We start from the raw sequence: 20,262 nt of genomic DNA, 5'->3' as shown, positions 1-20,262 counted from the left end.
GGACATGCTTATCAAATACCCACAGTACCCGCCTGCATGCACGACATGGCTCACAGTCACTCCTACTAAGTCCCATCCACAACCCCTTAGCCGCAAACCCTTCGGCTCAAGCCGAAATCACGACTTCGGACCCAACGTTCCCCAATCTAGAACGACACAAGGACAAGAAACCTGCCTTGGCTAACCTACACTCGACCCGAATCCCCCAAACCAATGGAACGCCTTAAGACCCGACCATCCGCACACGTAGTGCTTCTAATACAATGGCCACGCTACCAAACCACCATAGTCGTGGAAGACGACTAACTAGCCTCGTACGGGCCACTGATACGGCATTCGCATCGAGTGTCTTGCCTGACTTTGACCATGATCACAGTAGCGAAACAGGTTTCGAAGCACCACCTGCACTCTCAGGTCCGCATTCGGCAATATGGCATATGCACATATGCACAACGAACAGAATGGACTAGACAGACATGCCAATTGTCGATTTGTCGATCTCCCGAAATGTTTCGGGCTGCTGTGTTATCGGTTGAGGGGGCTTTCGGGTATCGGCACGGTTCCTTATCCGATGTATAGCCGCTGTAAGGGGTAAGTGTGGTGGTGTGTTTGATATGTTGTATACGATGACGTCGACGATCGTGGAAATGTTTGTTGTTCGCGATGGGGGTATCGCGTTAGTGGAGAAGGTGGTTGGGTTGGGCTCGGTCGTGCGTGGGTTTAGATTGGGGTCATTCCCGAAGTGCTGGTAAGGCGTGAACAGGTTTTCCTTTTCCCACGTGGGCTGGGGAAATTTTACGTTGCATTTTCTCGTGTTGATCGGAAAACGAGCGGGACTTGCCGGTGCGTTGTTGCATCTTGCTTCTTTGTATAAATTATGAATACTGGGAGGATCAGCACAATACATGTATATCGACGTACTTGCGATCGAAAGTACCAGCGATCGATGTAGAGTGACATCGAGTCGTTCTTATACAATCGGACGATGACTTGACTTGCGCGCGATACCAAGATTACAGCTCAGGCCACTAGCGTTTGGAGGGAATGGAGGAGGTATACAGCGCCTCATCAGACCGGAAAGGAGGCGGCATCGATGAATGTGTGAAATCTACAGGACACACCTAAGCTACCTCTATATGTGCGTTTACTTATCGATCGACAAAGATACACGACTGTATGCTCCGTAAGCTACTCCGTAGAACACGGTGAGCAGTATGTACTCTTGAAATGCTCCAAACTCCTCGCTATGCAATGGACATGTTCCTTCATGTCGATGACCTGCATATGATGGGTATTGCTCGTGCACTCATATCATGTTTACAATATTAGGATGGCTTAAAAGTTCTTCTTGGGCCTCATGTCCACGATTTCCAGGGGCGCGTCGGTCAGCTCGACCACATGGCCTGGCTTGAGCGCTTCGGTGTAGATGTTATCGACGTCGTGAGGATGGAATATGCCAGGTCGACTGCAGTTCAAAATGGCTTGCTTGCCTGGGGGGTCAGTAAGGCGGAAACAACCCCAGCTGTATCACTGTCAGTGTCTCAAACGAAATCAAGGGGAAGTTGGATGGCATACCTAGGTTGCTTTGTTGGAGCGCAAACGATGGCGATGCTTTCTGGCATCATGACCTGGTATCCGACATGGGTGTGCAGGTCTCTGCTGCTCATAAAACAGGTCTGCGTCGGATGAGTGTGAATCCAACCGAGGACCATTAACTCTTCTTTGTCACAGTAATCGAACAGCTCTTCTTCGTTCAATGTTTCGCATGTGTCGCTCGTGCTAGTTTGTTCGGGAATGATGAGTCGTGTGATGAAGAGGGCGTTGGATTTTAGTATTCCACCCAGCATGCCGCATGTTTCAAGGTTGAGACGTGTATTGGAGGAAGCAACGGCAAGGAACTGATTGCGTAATTGGGAGGGGAGGAAAACGGGACGGAGGGGATCGCCATTCTCCAGAAAGGCCGAAGGCTTGAATGTGAATTCGTCGAGCTCGGTGGAGGGAGTCAATGGCCTCTGATCGGGTATCTTGCTTGGCAAAGGTGGCGCGCTTTCCGAGATCTTGCCTGGGACAGGAGGAGGTCGTGAATGATCGTATCGCGCATCGTACGTAGAAGCTGGAGACTTGGGTGGCAACGGCGGTGGGGCTGCGGGTGTGCCAGAGGCCCTGTATATCTGCTCTTTTGGAGGTCGCGCAGGTGCCGTGTCGCGTGACTGGGAGTCTGACCATCTTTCTTGGGCAGTCTTGTATGGTACGGTAGGGTAGTGGTATGGGGAAGCGGATTGAGACGTGGGACGCTGGGTTTATCAGTAAAGCAGCCACATAACCATCGCACGAAGCTTACCGAAGAGTATGATGCTCTGTGGCCATTTTGCTGGAGTCTGGCAACTTCTTGCAGTTGGTTTGAGATATCGTCTCCGTCGGGCCCTTGCTGCCAGCTGTCCCAGGTGCCTCCACTGCGGCGCGCATGCTCTTCCTCCTCCGAGACGCCATGCTGTCGCGCACCTCTTCTGACAGTGTCTCTCCTCCGCACTTCTCTCTGCGCGAGTCTTGCAGCAAGCGACTGGTTTTCCAGAGAGCGCGCATCGATCGTGGGCCGCGAATCGAACGACCGTCTCTTGGGCCCCCGATCTTGAATCGCCAAACCGTCCAGCTCCTGCGGAAGAGCACCCAAGCCCTGCCCTTCCAAGGATCTCAGGCTTTCCTTCTGTCTCCGCCTCCTCTCTTCGTACTCTTCATGCCTCTTCTTGATGCGCGGCGCGATTTCCTCGAGCTTCTTCAGGTCGCGACTGACGGCTGCAGTTGCAGCATTGAGCGCTTTTCGGTTCTCGGGCTTGTTCCTGTCAGGATGGCCCTGTAGTTTCTGGAGGACGAGGTCGGCATGCCGGTATAGGAGGAGGTATGTCTGCGCGTCGTTGCCCTCTGCTTCATAAACTTGGGCCTGGCGGGAGTGAGCATGCGCATCTCAGGCATGGCAAGTAAACACACCTCTTTCTGCATGGTACTGGCTGTGCGCAGCCAATTTGCCAAGGGAATGTGCGCATTGTATGTGTAGTTTCCGGCCTGTTCCGTCACCTCGGGCAGGCTCACGGGGGTGTTGATGGTCGCCATTGCGGAGGATGTGTGTTGCGGAGCGGCGGGGCGGGTGAGGTATGCCTAGGTATTCGCGAATTACGGCCTCAAGGCAACAACTTTGCGACAAACAGGACCGCTACCGGCGCGGTTGGAGATGACGCGTCCTCATCAGTGACATGGGGAAGTTAGGGCACTGTGATGGGGGATGGGGGATGCTGGATACATGGCGGGGCAATCAGGGCTCTGCTGCGGCGCGTGGCAAGCACGACCAGATCGACTTGACGAGCTTGGGCATCAAACACATGCATCGCGAACAAGATGGGCATAAAGGCAGACGATGGTCCAAGAGAGATTATGGTGGACTAGCCACGGCACTTGAATAACAGCCATGACTGATATGCAGGGCAACAGAGGTGGCCGCGCGTGTTCACGTGTAATGACATCGGTGTACAGGTCCACAGAATCTAATCGCGTCTAGTATCCAAACATAACGAATAGTATCTAGCAACATGTCTCCATCTTCACTTGTCCTCTGAGTCCTCCGATAGCTTGTCCCATTCGCTATCGGTAGATAGATCACCTGTTGATTCACCCATGCCCTTCCTTCTCTTCAGCGCTTCGTCTACCGGTGCCGCAAGACTCGTCGTCGTTCCCGTAGTACTCGCAGTGGCAGGACCTCCGCTACCAACAGAAGCAGCAGCTTGTGTTGGATTCTCTGGCTCACTTCCACCAGGTCGCTCAACGAAGACCGTGCTCTGTGTCTCGGGGCGGGGCGCGCGAGGCTGGTTCGACTTGGGCTTGATCGTCTGCGTCTGCTCGACCTCGGTATCCACCTCGGTATCGTCGCCTGTGTCCATGCCATCTCCGTCGTCGCCTGCTGCACCTCCCTTTTCTTTTCCGCCTCTTCTAGCTTCCCGGATACGCTTTGCTTCCTCCTCCTTAGCCTGCGCAGCCTTCAGCTCCGTCGCGAACCAGTTTATCGACCACCAGAGACCTCCGCAGAGAAGGGACAGGATGACGAAGTGTATGCTGTACGTCGCGATGAGCATGACGAACAGAAGGACCTGGAGCGCCGCGAACGAGGCGTTTGTTGCGATAAGGAGCGTGGGCGTCGGCCCTGCGATGAAGATGGACTCCCATAGCTGTTCGAAGAAGGCTGCCATACTGTGCACTTGTTTTTCCGCTCGTCGTAGGTGGTAGGCGTGGGTTCGTCGGTGCGTGCAGATATCGTCGTTCGTATTCCAAGTTCTTGTACGGCCCCACGATACGGCTGCCTAGCCAAGTGGACAGGTGCGGCGTCGTTAGGCAATGCGACTTGAGGTTTTGTAGTGAATTGATGTGCCGAAAGCGATTTGGTCGTGTACCAACGCCAGAGTGGACTGACGGAGCGGCGTGCTGGAGTCGGGAGGGATGCTCGATTGCTGCTTGAGGTGTCGCGGGGCTGGCTGGCTTCGGCAGAGCTGTCCAAGCTAACCCCCAGTCATTACCCTACCGCGTCACGCGTCGTGACCACTATATTACTCCGCCGGACCATAAGCGTTTAGACGCGGCAAACGTCCCTCGTGATCAGAACCACATGCATCATACCTGCTCCCGTCCAAGCATCGTCGAGTCTTCTCACAACGATCTGCGTCCATGCGCCTTCGCCAGCCTCATAGCTATGCTTCAATAGGCAATTGCATTACTGTCGTCATTGTACGGATAGCTCAACATCCTCTTGTCCGGCTCCCCATACATACGCTTTTGCAGCAGAACCTTAACAAGGCAATTACTCCACCTCCTCGCGTTGCGCACTGCTTATCTTCCGTGCTTCTTCAACTTTCTTGACATTCTTGTGCTCGAACCCAAAGGACGCAACCAAGGCAAGCCCACTCGTCACCAGCAAGAAGAGAAAAACGTCCCGAATGGCATTTTGATAAGCCAACTTATTCGCCCCGTTGCTGTTCAGTCCTCCCACCGGCGAATTCGGAAGGCTGGACTTGACATCTGCTGTCAAGCGACCCAAAAATATGGTTTGTGATATACAGAGGCCTACTGCACCGCCGAGTTGAAAGGCAAATTGTAATAATGCTGAAGAGAAAGTCAGATTTCAGATGACAGGACGTTAAAAAGCCTTACCGTTCCCGGTGACCATGTCTTCCTCCTTCAAAACAGCCGATATAGCTGTGTACGGCAGATTGATCGCGCAACCAGTACCAACACCGCATATGATGAAGTATGCCGCCCACACACCATGGCTGGTGCTGACGTTGAGTAATGTGATGAGCCCGGATCCGACCTTCATTCGGATGGTCAGTCAATCCTGGCGATAAAGTTTCCAAATGGAACTCACTACGCTCAGGCCAGTCCCAAGGATGATGAATGGCGTCTATCGAGACTCAGTCCAGAACGGCGAGATCGTTCCGCAAAACTCACGTAACAACCTGATCTCGAAACTAGGGCCCCGACCACTACTACAGTCAAAATCTGCGTCAACGTCAAGAACAAAATCTCCACACCACTCCTTTGCGCGCTGAACCCCTTTACTGTTTGAAAGAACATGGGTACGTATATTCCATACTATCTTCATGTCAGTCTAATAGGGAAGCTGTGTGGGGGGAGCAATTACATACCGAGAAATTCGGCATCGAGAAGAAGGATAGATACACGACTCCGAAAGCGATGGATCGTTGTTTGAGAACTCCAAACGGCACAGATGCGTCGTCCCCCATCTTCCACTCCATTAAGAGGAACAGCACAAGTAAGACCCCGGAGATAGAGAAAAGACCGATGATGATGGGGGAGCTCCAAGGAACACGATGGCCGCCCCATTGCATTGCCACGAAGAGACAACACATGGACGCGATCAGCAAGAGACTCCCTCCCAGATCAAGCTTGAGGAAAAAGCGTCCAACATCATGTCCGCTGCTGGAAGTTTTCGCTTTCCCAACTCCCTTTCCTCTATCAAGTCTCAAGAACACCGCAACAAGTCCTAAAACCACGGCACCCAAGGGCAGATTACTTGTAACTCGTAAGCACAAAATCAGCGATCCGCGGCATACTCACATCCAGAAACACCACCGCCATAGTCCTCGATCAGCCAACAAACCTCCCACCACTGGCCCGACCCCAATGCTAACCCCAAACGCACTGACAAACAGCCCGAAGAAGAAGGGTCGCTGGGATAAAGGAACAATCTTCGTTACCACGGCAAAAGAACCTTGCATTAATCCCGCTGCTCCGCATCCTGCCACCGCTCTCCCTAGAATGAAGATTGCAGATGAAGGTGCGACCGCGCAGAGTACACTACCGACTAATGGTTACATCAGCTTATCGTTTTGTACACCCTACACTCATATTAGACCAAGAAAGCATCCGACGTACCTTCGAACACCCCCACAGAGACAAGATACAACATCTTGACATCCCCCACTTTATACAGTTTCCCCAATGTGGGCTGCAGTGCTGTGAGCGCGAGAAGATACGCACTTCCATACCATGCGAGATGGTCGAGGACGTGGAAGGTTTTGGTTATGGTCAGCAGGATGGGGTTGAGGATTATGGTGTCGAGGGCTACGAGGAAGGTGCCGAGGTAGAGGGAGGTTATAATGAGGATGAGATGGGCTTTCGGTGTGGATTTTGATGTGACAGAAGGAGTGGGACGAGGAGTAGTGGTAAGCTCGATGGATGGGGACATGGTAGGATGTGGTTGGCGTGTTGGAGGGGTTGAGTATGCTAGAAACGATGGAGTTGTTGACTTGAAGATGGGAGATGTTGAGGCTTCCGGCTTCTTGAACAAAAATTGTCTTTTCAGGCTTCCTCTCACGAATGTAACTACGACGGGGTCCACATGGCTGGCATCGGCCTGTCTGTCACAAAACAGCAACATATTCAGCAGTTTCGAAACGAGTATGGTACTTGTAATACACGGAAGAGGGACGGAAATATGAGAGGGTGTCGCAACTGAACAGCTGAGCAAGTAACGCAGGTACCCGTAAGCCGCCATCCATGAAGCCGCCTGTACAACCCGAGCTTAACGACACTGAAAAGTTCCGGTCAACCGATTTTCACATACGCATGATAAGCTTCTGGTATGATTTCCGAACGGTACGGAAGGGTGGGGAGATAGGCAAGGTGTCATTTCGCTGTTACTCGCTACATCCGCAATGGTACCCACGATCGACCCGCCTCCCTATCCACAACCCCATCATGTTTCAAGAACCATCCCCGAGCGATCTTCCTACCAGTTTCCACCACAAAACCCTCTCAGTCCCATCCTCCAGAACGACTTCGCAGGAGCTTTGGCGATAGTGCGAGTGAATAACCGAATCTAGTAAATGTAGGGCTTGCCGCACTGCTTGCGTCTCTGGGCGTTCCATGAGCTGACATTGGAGAATTTCCCGTCGGCGTTGCACTGTCCAGCAGTCGTGCTGTCCTTGGACGCCCTCAAGCACATTCTCGGGCAATCATCGACAAGGTTGTCCTGAAAACATCACGATGGTGAGCAAGTCAATCTTGAGTGTAAAGTGATACATGACGACTTACGATAACGCAGCAATGGCTGCCGTCCGGGTAAAGGCACTGGCAGTACGAAGCAACAACGCTGCTTACACTGGCAAGGAGCACGGTAACAACAGTAAGACGCATGTTGGGCGTTGATGATGAGTAGGATGCAGGTGGGTTGGGTTGGGTTGTGGGTAGATGAGATGGGTAGATGAGATGGGTAGATGAGATGGGTAGATGAGATGGGTGGTGCAATGGTGCTGAGGAGTGGAAGAGAGACCACGATCTTTATAGAGTCCAGCAGACTAAGAGACCGCATAACACGAGTCATAATCATATTTCGGCGGATTTACGAAGCACCCCACGGGGGGACGTGCATAGGTCACATTGGATCTGTTCAAGTAATCTCACGGAGTCTACCACAGTACGCTTGTTTTCGTTTGGAAAGGTTCATCATCGTATCAATCACACACGGTGAGAAGGCACACCGTCATATCAATTATTACACGCGGCGATTACCGTATTTACAGAAAAGAGTTTAGATTGAATGGGAGCTTCCCAGCGATCGAGGTCCTAGGATCTCGAGACTTGAGGAAACTCAAGAGAAGGTACATTGTTACATTGACTGCCACAATACCAAGAGACGATTGCTTAAGAACTGTGCAAGGGCAACCTGACGAGCTCCTCCTCTACTTCGCGTTTCCAATGGTCCAATCCGTGCAGGAGCGGCGCCACGAAGCATTCCATGAGCTAACGTCCGAGTACTTGCCACCAGCGTTGCACTTGTTGTCCGAGTTTCCGTTGTCGATGCATCGGGCCACGCAGTCCTTCCTGATGCCGTATTGCTAGTACATCGTTAGATTCGGTCGCTTGAATTTCCTGTTTGATTCCACTCGGGCTATCATTGGCTTACAGTAACGCAGCAGTGGGAGCCATCCGCGTAGAGGCATTGGCACCATCCATCAGCGGCGACGGAAGTGATGGCGGCGAAGATAACCGCGGCGATGGAGAGTCGGACCATTTTGTCGTGGATCGAGGTGAATGAATAGTTGAGTGTGATGAAGAGGTGTGTAAAACTTGTGGGTAATGAAGATGCTGTGTCGGTATGCTAGGTATCGAGAAGATCACTGTTGCTTTATATAGATGGCAAGATCATGTTCGTCTATCACAACAGAGACGACCCGGAGACGACCCACCAACCACACCTGGGTACCTTCCCGCCAAGGCACGCATTTCATAAGACCCATGCGCAAGGGGATGGTCTCGAATGGGAAGTATCTCAACTCCAAGGGCCTCGTCTATCACAATGAAACATTGTGGTCAGCTGAGTAGAAAAAAAGTCGTCGCGCCGATTCCATTGTGATGTTGAGGTCAGTGGAACGATACCTAGATACCTAGGTAGGGCCGAATGGTCCTTAGGTTCGGAGGTCAGTGCGGAAGTCGGAGAGCACCTGCAGACGGGATCTAAACGATGTTTAGATACCTAGATAGAACGACACCTACGACACACACACCTTACATACACACCAATGCAACTAATTGCATCAAGCACCTGTACGAATAGAAAGAACTACAGTTTCACCACCACACCATTACGATGAGGCGCAAAAATCTGCACGGGCTTGAACAGCCGCAGCGATCTTACATAACACGTTCCCACGCCTGTCTCCCTACGTCACCCTTCAACGTACACCGATCAGCTCTAAACAGCGCATATAATATGACCGAACAGTGGACCGAATTTGGAAGAACCTGCCAAACGTGGTCTACTGTGCTTACAGGAAAGTGCCGACTGCCGAATTCGGACCGTCACGAGTCAGTACTACCAGACGTTTCTGGAGTTGTGGCAGAGCCTCACTGGAACTGCCTGTTGTGGATCCCGTTGACCATGAGCGCCTCGGACCCAAATTTCCACTCTACGGCCAAACCATGTACATTCGATAGTACTATGGGGACTGTGTCAGCAGCCAACTAGTGGACTATCACCAAAACCGGCACGGGGGAAATACACGGCCAAAGATGCGCGCTGAATGTCCCGAAGCCAGTCACTATCTGTGCAGACCGGGCCGGTATGCTCACTGTGGTATGTACTACCACGAAGTCTGCAGCCATGCCGCACTCTAGAAGATGGAAGCAAGATAATGAGTAGCACGAGGGGAGGATGAGAGGAAGTCCACCAAAACTGCCATCAGACAGTTGCGAGTAAAGCGCTTGCAGCCACGAGATATAACCCAATGTCTAGTAACTTTGGAAAGTCTACTTTGGCCAAGTCGGAATGATATCCTCAGTTCCAGATGTGCATCCCCAGGAAACCCACCGGTTCACGGGTACTTCCGACGTCGCCACCGCTGGTCTCCAGGAGAGCAACCTTGATGAGGGCCAGATCTGCGGTGGTGTCTTCGTTGAGGACTCCAGCAGCGTGTAGATGGAGCACATGCCTAGTGAGCTCGTGATGTTGGAATTAACGACCGAAAATGAAGCGTGGTTTCTCCATCCGTTATCGCCCCTGCGTTAGTACGTGATCCCTCAAACATGTAGGTGAGATGGTACCGTAGATACCGCTCCAAAATCGACCCCATCGATCCATTCAAGTCTTGGAAGTTGGGTTAGTGAGTTCGTGATCTTGGAAATATCCGCCGAGAAGGAAGCGTGGACCTGAGTGGTCTCTCGTATTAGTCATGACCCCTGCGTTGGTCTACGTTGGCTTGTTCCTCTCCCTTGCAATTCACACGCAATAGTTTCCTGCACATAATCCTTTTGCCGGTAGCCGCAGCATGTCACGATTGCTGACACGGAGATACCCCTAGAACACACCGACACTCGTGAATATCCGGTGGTCGAAAACGACCGTACGAGGCTGGGCTAACTTGAACGCACTATCTTGAGCGATATGAGAGCATAACTCGGCCAAATATCAGTGCCGACTCATTTATCTGTAGATATAAGCAAGAGCTTAAGCAAGCTTAAATATCAGAGCACCACCCTCTCTGGACAGCACCAAGACACTCAATCTAAATCCACTCTATTCCACACTCTTCTACTACCTCTTCGAGACTTCTCACAACCGCCAAAATGGTCCGCATTCTCTCCCTCGCCACTATCATCATCGCCAGCGCCATCAGCGCTCAGGCCGCCCAGTTCTGCCAGTGCCTCTTCGGTGATGGCTCGCACTGCTGCGTCTACTCTGTGAGCAACCCTTCATGAACGACACAAGATAAAATGCATCTTGGATGCTAATTTGAGATACTCTTTAGGACCCCAAGATTGGTGACCTCGACTGCCAGCGCTGGTGCACCAACGCCCACCGCGCCGATGGTGCCACCAACCCCAACAACCCTCTTGAAGTCGGCACCGCCTGCGCTGCTGGTGGAAAGTACAGCACTGTCAGTGGCTGGAACGCTCAGTTCCGTACCTCTTGCTACAAGCAGTAGATGGTCGTTAGCTTGATCTCGGGAGTCGGCAGCGGCTTTTGATGGGTGGACGGCTAATACGGGGCTGTGGTGGACACGTGGGGAGAGCTGTTTGTTGTAATGGGTTAAGCAGGATGTGCGATATGTAAACAGGCGACAATCACAATATTAAACCGGCCCACCAATTATCGTGCTCGCAAGAGTTGCTGTCGAACGTGCATATTGTGATGAGATATATTAAAGAAGCAGGGTGCACCCCCGCAAGACCTCGGGAACTAAGCCGTTACTAGCGTACCCGCACCCCACTCTAACAGCCGAGTTATCCTCCTTTGTACAGAACTACCCGCCTATCTCCTTTGAAGAAGCTTCGCCGAGGTGCTTGGGATCGGCGGTGAGGCTCTTGAGGCTGGGGGATCGACTAAGATGAACGCGCTCCCCCAACCGCGCCATGAGAGGATCAGCTGTGGTGCCGCGCTGGAATGTAGCAGCCTTCTGCAGATGTGTAGTGGCTGTTAAGGTAGTCGTGACTTCCGAAGGAAGTAACGCATGCTCAGGCAGGTCCATCTGAAGTTCTGTTTGACGCCGCTTCGTCCAAGTAAGGTCAGATTCTACTGAGGCAGTTCTCGTATATGAGTACCTTGATGTCGTGGCCCAGATCAGGACAGTGCAAGGCACGCAGCAATCTGAAATGCTCCATCCGTACCATAACCGGGTAGATGGCATACTACCCAGCTACATGGCTTTGGGCCACTGACGGGTGTCTTCCCACAAGCGTCGGGACATTTTTTTCAGGGGTGTCTATGGGTGCGTAGTATGGTGCCTGTAATGAGTCAGAATGGCGGCTTTATGGAGGTATATGTATGACTAGATCAACGTGAAAGAAAATAACCAAATAACGCTCTCGTAGTAACAGGAAAACTGGTGTCCGATGAAGTTGCATCGAGTTGGCATGGCGGTGCCTGCTGATTCTGTGCATGAGAGGAAACGCGGGCAACATAAAGGCCATTTGTGGTAGCTACCAGCGCCCTTTTCGTGACTCAAGGAAAACAGCGAAAGCTTCCAAGATTGCTTCTCAATGAAGAGAAGAACTTCTGTGAATAAACGTCCTCATGAAAAACACCAGACAAATACACTGAGTTTCGATTTGAATTTGATCGCATTGCAGCACCACTTTCACCCGCCTTCGACCGACAGTTCTAACTACATCCGACAAGAAGATGGAAACTAAGCTGGCGCCTCAGAGATACCAGCGTATCGCGCAGGACCTCGAGAAGCTTCCATGCGAGCTTCACGGTGATATACTAGACGAACTGGAATACTCGCAACTAATTCGCCTTTCTTCTTGCGCCGGGCCACGTCTTACTTGGTCCCTCAAAAATAGCCGATCGCTCTGGGGTAAATACTTCCGCGGCGAAGACATGAGTAAATGGCAGACACTACTCTCCATTACAGACCGCGTAAAGTTCGCATGTTTCAAGAAACCGGAATCCAAGGAAGATCTACCAGACGTCTTCAAAGAGAAAGGCCGCCTTTACTTTCTGACCTATCGCAATTCAGACTGGAAGCATGAATTGGATAAGAACTGGACTCGTTTCAGACAGGAACGAGGGGAGCTGGGAACAAGGTGGCTCTCGGAGTTAAACGCGATCATCCTTACTGAGACTTGGACCACGTTCCACGAAGACTACTCCCGAATCGTCGTACCGATTCTCCCAAAATTGCCGGTGCAAGCTTCAGCAATCTTCTCTAGGATTCCCGAATTAGGTGAGAGGGATTACAAATACCAGCACCATGCAGACGGCGCTGTATTCTCCGCCGATAAACTAGCAGCTTTTGTCGACATGTATCAACAAGTCCGTCTAGTCAGAGCAGAAACGCTAGCAGCGGAGCTCTACCGACTGGCGGATATTTACGAGGCCCATCCCACCCGTCTAAAGCAGCCGTTTGATCCCCGAACCCAGGCTCCCGACGAGTTCAATGCGGAGCATATTCCCACTCAAATGCGGCGCGAGGCACAAAGGATGGTTAAACGGGCGAAGACCGCTCGCTGGAACAGCAAGGATGTGAAACCCTTCCGCTTCAAGTATCCTCCACTTGTGCCGTATGAGAGCCAGGTACAGTCATTTCATGATTGTCTTGAAGATGTTGCAAGAAACCACGGGGTAGACAAACACCAACTCGAACCGATGGAGATTTTGAAAAAGGGCGAAGCTGTTGTGGTGAACGCACCAGATTGGGCGCGGGAGGATGCAGAAGGAGAGGTGGATGGGGTTGCGGACCTATGCACGGTATTGGAGAATCAGCACATAAGCGAGCGTAGGCTCACTCCGAAACTCTGTATACGTGCCTCACGGTTTCAATCAGCAGGCTTGCCCGTCCTTCCGCGCGGCGACGCGGAGTTGGATTGGCTAGAAGATTTCGCAGAGGCGACGGCATGGTTGGAGGGAAGTTCTCGCCACGGTCTCGAAAACATTGGTTGACTTTGGATTTTAGATTGCTGTCCTCGGATATGCGCGAGTGGTCTACTTTTACAGTATATCAAGAGCAGTGAAAACATGGAATAGAAAGTGCTCGTATTCCACCGTCTTCTAGCGTCCTCCAACAACGGGTGGTGCGGACTTTAAATGGCCCTTGGCATACATGTCCACATATTCCTTTGCAGGCCAACCGCCCCAGTGTTCAACACTCTCGATCTGTGTCTTGATGAGAAGTGCTATGTCTTCTGGTGCACCGGATGTGTGATCGTTGCCTGGTTCGAATCCTCCTCCATCGACAGCTAGGCGCAACGCCACGAGTGTCTTGAACAGAAGGTGCCTGCCTGAGCGCTGAGCTTCTGCACGCGCCGTCACCTCAGCATGATGCTTGGTGAACCAGGTGGTGAATGAGTAAAGACCCTCATAATCCCGGAGAATACCTAGCCCTCGTACATAGGCATGTAGCTCCGCGGGCCCCGGAATGTGTGGCGAAATGACGTTGGCTGTCTGATCACCTGTAGGCGACTGCACATCTGCACTAGCACCGACTAGGCCGTTGAAGAGCGTACGAAGGCGAGAGGAGGCAGTGGAAAGAACATGTCGTGTATCGTCAAAAGAAGCGGAGCCTCGTTCGACGGCTTGAGCGGCGTACATAGTCGCAATACAGACCAGACGGAATATCTCATCGTCGACGTCAAGATCAATCTCTTCCATATCTTCAACAATGGAACAAATGAGCTTATACCGAGCAAGACTTAAAACATGCTTATGCCCTTTCTGAGACGCCAGCACCTTTATCATGCAAGCCCAGGCTGGTCGGTAGATCGGTCGATAGTATTTGAGAAGCATGTATGCGTATTCGACACAGTATTGCCGGTTCGACCTGAGCTGACGAACGTGCTGTTCTGGAGGTAGGAAATCAACTTTGTGAAAAGATGACTGATCGATGCTTCCAAAGCGACACAAGAAGTCAATGATCGCCTTGAAAAGGAAACCCGGGATCGATTTGCCTGAAGTGTACTGGTCGTGAATGCCGTCGAGCATTCGGCCTACCCTGCCGTGTTGAATGTCCCTAGCCATGTCTAGTAAACCTAGACCCGTGTCGAACTCTGGGCATGTCTCTAAGAGGAACGCAAGGAGGCGGCGTTTAGGTTTGACGTGTGCCATCTGCATTCGTCCAAGTAGCCCTCGGTAGCCAGGAACGGGTTCGCTAAGATATACATAGTGCAACGTAGATAGCGGGTCGGGGACTGCTTCCTTCATGTCTCCAGGTAACATATGAGTGGTGTCCTCTTCATGGGTGTTTTCTGCATCAGACGAGAACTCTGTGCGGGTCGATCGCTCTGCTTCAGCATGATACAACTTTTCGAACATTGCAAGATAGATATCTGGATGAGCAGGTTCTCCAGACAGCTCATGTGAGAGGAAGCATGCCCAGGCCTCCCTACGCGTGCGTGTCGTTCGTATACGCCCAGCCCAAAGCAGAGGGCGAAGGTGTTTAGCATCTCGATACTGGGAGGAGATGCGCGGTAAAGAGGTTCGAGTCTGTATCGTAGGACTAGAATCGGTGTCCCAGCCAGCGTACACTTGCGCCACATCTTCCCAGAGGCGACCACTGTACCCAGCTTCATACATACGGTGCAAGAGCTGGGAAGCTCGCGAGGCACCAAACTCGTAGCCTTTATCCTCATCCATTGCTGTGCGATTCTCCTTCCACGGTGGCCAGGTAGGCCCTTTGAGCTCAGCCCATTCTCTCTCTTGAAGCGTTTTCGCATGTGCCAGCTGATTGCGCGCAACGGACCGAAAACCGAGGCGTGTCACCGTTATTGCAGGCGACCTACTCGCCATATATTGAAGGATCTGGAATTGAGCCTTTTCTTGTTGGGCAGCGAAGACTACAGGGCGGGCAGACGTGGGTAGCGATAGTAGCAACAGGAATGTGTTGCAAAACTGCGTCAAGTCGGAAAGCATATCAAGGGATAGAGGATTGGATCCAGAAAAATCATCGCAGAGTCGGCTTGCTTCGGCAACGAAAAAGGACGCAGTCCATGGCATTGACTCGGGCCAGAGCTCGCGCCCATGGCGAAGTAAACGGGTCGTAATGATCTTGAGCTCCGACCAGCTTATCGATTCTGATTGCGCAATACGACCAACGTGCCTCATGACGATACCAAGAGCAGGTACTCTGATGTGCTTGCGACGTAGGAACAGTAGAAGCAGGAAAAGAGGTGGTATCTCGACCCCTTGTTCGAAGCATTTGACTGCTGCAGTCGATCGCGGTTCTGTGAGACAAGACGCCCATCGTTGAACACTTTCTACCGTGTAGCCTCGATTTTGTAGTATCTCCAGCTCCCGCGGTGTATATTGGAACGTCGACTCATCCGTTGCCATTTCTGTAAGATGTTGGAGATATCGGGCAAGAATCGAGTAAAGGGAGACAGGTTCAGGAAGCAGCTCGGTGCTAACTGAGGGTACAGGCTTCGGCTTGCGTCCTCGCAACGCAGAGCGGGGCGCAGTGTAGGATAAATCAGTCGCAGTGGGCGGCGAAACGAAGTAGAGGTTTCTAGCCGAGCGATCCATTGATTCCAGGACTGTCGCAGGTCTGCTGGGACGCTTGGCCTTCCTCGTGGCGCGGGACCATTGCGGTCGAAATCTACCATCCTCCTCTGCATCCTCGAGCGTGTCTAGGAACGGCGAAGAGGCGTCCGATGGAGCATCTGTACCTAGATCGCTGGAAAAGGCATCTATAGAACTCTCAAAGAAGGCGTTATCATTAGGGGTCGGTGCGGAGTAGTGCCTCGAAAGTCGATGAGGCACCTCATGGTGAGGAGAGGCTATACCGCGGAGGGGTTTGCGCGTCGCGGGGCGATGGGAGAGCAGGGACGCTGAAGGAATCTCGAGATGACATGTCGAAAGGAGTGATATGTCTCGCCATGGAAGATGGGTTATGGGGTTACAAGAATACTTGCAAAACATGTCAGCACAAAGTAAGCCTTGAACATGGCGTGCGGGCCTACCCAGTGCGGTAGGAGGCGCGTCACACGACGGCCGAAGCGGTACGGGCTACCTGGAGCTACCAAGGAGAGTACTAAGGGCATTCATCAGACGCAATAGACGTGGAGCGACGCGTGCGAAAACCAATTGCGGAGAGTTGTCGAGTGCAGTGAGAAAATCGTGGGTAGCTCATGCCCCATCGTCGCTAGCGCAGCATGCTACAGTCGCAAACCACCCGTGGACGACTTGGACATCGTCACCCAAAGGAGCGATAGGCGTGTGGAGAGCGAACACGCTTGAATTAGCAAACAGGAACTCAGGGGTCATTCAAAAGGAAAAGAATCACCATCGTCGTCAGCAGTTGCCAGGCAGTAATTGCTGCGGCACTCTGCGGCGTGGTCTTGGCGCTGCCCTTTGCGCGTTCCATTCATCGCTGCACTTACTTCCACCAAGCCAAGTCAACTTTGGACAGCCGCCAACCGCACGCCCAACCCCTAGGCACCATTTGCGCGTCACCGGAAGCCGTCTTGGACCCCGTCACGCGCCTCTCCAAATTTCAGCATCGCGCCTGCCGGTATCGCGGACAGGGCATGCTGTGAAGGAAGCCGCCGAAGCACGACTCCGGCCGCCCTGAGCGCGTTCCATCCCACGCCATCACTCGCGCATCGCCAACAGCACCCCAAAGTCACCATGGCCGCCGCCAACGGCACCCTCTCCCCGCCGTCGCTCCCCCAGGCGCCCAACTCGCCCTCTGCCGCCAAACGGAAACTCGCCGAGCGTCCTGCCATTGCCGTCAATGGCGCATCCACGCCTGCACCGCGAGAGAGCGCCGATGCCAGCGCACGCTCTCTGCAGGCAGTATTGGCAGACATACTGGCAGTTCTCAAGAGGTATGCCGCCTGCGAAGACTTCCCCGCTCCCGCGCGTTATCGACGTCATGCCAGCAGCCCATGCACGGCATGCGCTGGCTGGGCTTGTCCGCACCTCTGAGTCGCATGTTGACACTGAATAGCTACGACACCACACCCTCCATCTTATCGCATCCCATCACCTCGTCGATAACGCGATCAGCCTCTGGAGAAGCCGACTCGAAGCGCACCAAGCTGACCCCACCCAACGGCCCGGCGACCATCAGCAACCTGATACAAGACGGCTTGTACGACTCTCTACACGCGCTAGAGAAGGATGTCGAGAGCGCTACCACAGAGATTTTGGCGTCCAGCGGCCCAAGCGATTCGTCGGCAGCCCAGGCGTCGCCCCAAGACACAGCGCTGCAGGGCAAAGTGCTCGCCTTCCAGACCGTCCTGAAAAACCTGGTGGCTAGAGAAGGGTCGCGCAAAGCACCTGGTTCAGCAAAGCAAGCCAACGGCGATGGCGACGCTCCAGCCTCAGGAGAGGAGGGCACTCCGGTGCCGATCAAGGAGGAAGAACAAGACGCAGAGATACCCCAGAGCCGGACTGTTCTCACGCTGTACGGGAGCGCGCCGCCGAAACAGCTATTCTCCAGTCTACAGCAACCCCAGAAAATACCCCCCGCCCATGGAATATCCACGCTCGACACCGCCGTCAAGGTGACTCTACCCTTGCGCGAGACGAACCTCCCCAACCTCATCTCAACGACAGAGGTATACCCCATCCCAGAATCAGATATCAAAAAGAAGGTTGCGACTATTGGGGAGGTCTTCCGTGCACCTGCCCACTTGCCACAGATCAGTCCCCCCAAGTCTGCCCGACCGACAACGAGCAAAGGCAACAGCACCATCACCTTTGCGCACCAGGAAGCGCCCAAGCCTCGTCGCAAGGGCTCCCAGTCGCACGCGCATCAGAGCTTGTCTTCTGGCTTTTGGCTTGGGTATGCTGGCGTAGATATGCCGAAAGATCAGACCTCGCCAACAGCGAAGCAAAAGAGCAGACAGCGGGCGTTGAGCATGGGCGAAGCGCAGCAACCACCGTCCGAGGCAATTCTTGTTGCAGTCCAACAAGCCAAGGAAGATGCCTTGTTTCGCAGTGCTTACTCTAGCTTTGCGCCAACTCGGGATGACAGCTCCGCTATTGTTCCAGAGGAGACTAAGAATATGGTTTGGTGGCAGAAGGTTGGTGAAAAACGCTTCAACGAAATGTTCCCGATCGACCCAGCTCTACTCGACCCTGAGCAGGCCAAGCAAGCACTTACTAACGGGACCACCGATGAGGATGAATTATTCAAAGAGGCGGTCGAGAACTTCACCCCGGTTCAAGGAGACGTGTTACCTGGGATGGAGGAAAAGACCGAGGAGGAGAAGGATACAGACGAGGTGCTCAAGGAGATATCGGAACTTCTCGAGACACTGGCCTCGTACCAAAGGATACGAAATCTCTTCCTCACAACCAACCCACGCACTCCTGTTGTACAAAATGCTTCACTCGCGACCCTGGCCGGCAGCCCGTCAACACCCTCGTCGGAAGAGTTCGACGTCTATCAGATACTAAAGTCACAGCTCACCTTGTTGATTTCGCAGCTTCCGCCGTATGCAGTCGCCAAACTCAATGGGGACCAGATGGACGAACTGAACATCAGTCGAACTATCCTGTTCGACACCAAAGAGTACAAAGGCGTCTTGGAGGAGGATCAGCTATCGAAACTTGCAAAGACACCAGGAATGGCTGCTGCAACGCCGGCTACGCTGGCGCGAACGAGTTCTGGAACCAACGCGCATTATCCCGCAGCTGGGCACCAGTACAGCCGTCCAGCGCCGTCGGTGCCTCAGTCAGGCGCTCGTCCAGTGTACTCGCAACCACAGTCCCTCCACCGATCATCGTCGATGCACCTCCAACGCTCGCCTTCGGGTGCGGCGCAGACATTCCAACCAGGTGGCGCGTCTTATGCTCCCAACGCTCGGCCGGGGTACTCTGCAACCCCGTCCTACAACCAACAAACGCCGCGACCAAGCTATGGAACCACTCCTTCTGGTCAATACTTCCCGCAACGCTCGGCACAGCCAAGCAGCTACACGGGTGCTCCTGGCTCACAGTACTATAATTCTACACCCGCACAGGGCCAGAACCGTTATGCATCACAGCAGAACCAAAGCAGCTTCTACCCTCGCTCACAAAATGCGGCACCCATGTACAACGGCGCACAAGCACCGCCGCCACGGAATGTGTCACCCATCAAGGGCGCGCCCACACCATCGGCTTATGGTACACGGCCAACATATGGCACGCCCGTGTCTGGAGGGCAGATGCGCAGCACATACTACGGCCCTTCCCAATACGCAACTCCTCAGGCGCCTGGTGCCGCTGCTCCCTACAATGGCGCAGGCAGCAATCCTCAGCAGATGATGCTTGAAAGACAGCAAGCGCAGCAAGCACAAGCCCGGCTTGCGGCACAAAATAGTTTCAGTAGCAGTAGGCAGGGATCAGGGACGCCGCAGCCTCCCAACGGCTCCATGTATGGCGCTAATGGGGCCTCCATGTCGACCTAGAGTGTTTTGATGAGCGGACATGGATTTGCATGGTGTTCTGGATACCATAGATCAGCTTCTGGCGTTTCGGGCAGTAGCAACGAGCGGGAGGATTATCATTTCTGGACATGTTCTTGTTTAGCAGAAGCACTGTTGTCTTTGTAGACGACACATGTCACGTAGTTAATAGGGCCAGCGTGTCATAGTTGAGCGGGCTCTCTTTTCGAGCAAGTAACAGATTCATTAAAAAGGAGACCTGTCGAGCATTATCCATGACTGCTAGCTGTGGCTGTGACGTGGCGTGGACCCTGCATTGCGCTTAGAGTTGCCGAAATGACGTCGCGCAACGCGTTCCTTCCGGCGAGGCAGCTGGGCAGACGGTCGCTG

At 53.1% G+C, this 20,262-nt stretch overlaps 7 protein-coding genes across 7 annotated transcripts; 3 read left to right on the top strand and 4 right to left on the bottom strand.

The window, feature by feature from the left end:
• Positions 1-1,335: 1,335 nt before the first annotated feature.
• On the bottom strand, positions 1,336-3,108 carry J4E92_008608 (uncharacterized protein; the record flags this gene model as incomplete). Its single annotated transcript, XM_051499959.1, has 4 exons — positions 1,336-1,522; positions 1,576-2,294; positions 2,342-2,938; positions 2,986-3,108. 4 exons carry the CDS (start codon positions 3,106-3,108, stop codon positions 1,336-1,338), a joined length of 1,626 nt encoding a protein of 541 aa, XP_051349972.1.
• A 485-nt stretch (positions 3,109-3,593) lies between these two features.
• J4E92_008607 (uncharacterized protein) lies at positions 3,594-4,235 on the bottom strand (the record flags this gene model as incomplete). The annotated part of the gene is made up of 1 exon (XM_051499958.1): positions 3,594-4,235. The coding sequence occupies one exon, from the start codon at positions 4,233-4,235 to the stop codon at positions 3,594-3,596; it is 642 nt and encodes a 213-aa protein (XP_051349971.1).
• A 4,008-nt stretch (positions 4,236-8,243) lies between these two features.
• Positions 8,244-8,575, bottom strand: J4E92_008606 (uncharacterized protein; the record flags this gene model as incomplete). The annotated part of the gene is made up of 2 exons (XM_051499957.1): positions 8,244-8,399; positions 8,468-8,575. The coding sequence occupies 2 exons, from the start codon at positions 8,573-8,575 to the stop codon at positions 8,244-8,246; spliced, it is 264 nt and encodes an 87-aa protein (XP_051349970.1).
• A 2,051-nt stretch (positions 8,576-10,626) lies between these two features.
• Positions 10,627-10,985, top strand: J4E92_008605 (uncharacterized protein; the record flags this gene model as incomplete). The annotated part of the gene is made up of 2 exons (XM_051499956.1): positions 10,627-10,740; positions 10,809-10,985. 2 exons carry the CDS (start codon positions 10,627-10,629, stop codon positions 10,983-10,985), a joined length of 291 nt encoding a protein of 96 aa, XP_051349969.1.
• A 1,196-nt stretch (positions 10,986-12,181) lies between these two features.
• Positions 12,182-13,444, top strand: J4E92_008604 (uncharacterized protein; the record flags this gene model as incomplete). The annotated part of the gene is made up of 1 exon (XM_051499955.1): positions 12,182-13,444. One exon carries the CDS (start codon positions 12,182-12,184, stop codon positions 13,442-13,444), a length of 1,263 nt encoding a protein of 420 aa, XP_051349968.1.
• Positions 13,445-13,552: 108 nt separating this feature from the next.
• Positions 13,553-16,260, bottom strand: J4E92_008603 (uncharacterized protein; the record flags this gene model as incomplete). The annotated part of the gene is made up of 2 exons (XM_051499954.1): positions 13,553-16,169; positions 16,256-16,260. 2 exons carry the CDS (start codon positions 16,258-16,260, stop codon positions 13,553-13,555), a joined length of 2,622 nt encoding a protein of 873 aa, XP_051349967.1.
• Positions 16,261-17,122: 862 nt separating this feature from the next.
• On the top strand, positions 17,123-19,896 carry J4E92_008602 (uncharacterized protein; the record flags this gene model as incomplete). The annotated part of the gene is made up of 2 exons (XM_051499953.1): positions 17,123-17,322; positions 17,445-19,896. The coding sequence occupies 2 exons, from the start codon at positions 17,123-17,125 to the stop codon at positions 19,894-19,896; spliced, it is 2,652 nt and encodes an 883-aa protein (XP_051349966.1).
• Positions 19,897-20,262: the final 366 nt, after the last annotated feature.

This window comes from Alternaria infectoria (assembly GCF_024043175.1).
Source record: "Alternaria infectoria strain BMP 0036 chromosome Unknown scaffold_17, whole genome shotgun sequence".
Lineage (NCBI taxonomy): Eukaryota > Fungi > Ascomycota > Dothideomycetes > Pleosporales > Pleosporaceae > Alternaria > Alternaria infectoria.
Note: the sequence above shows the minus strand (reverse complement) of the source record. Positions and strands in the feature narration are given on the sequence as shown.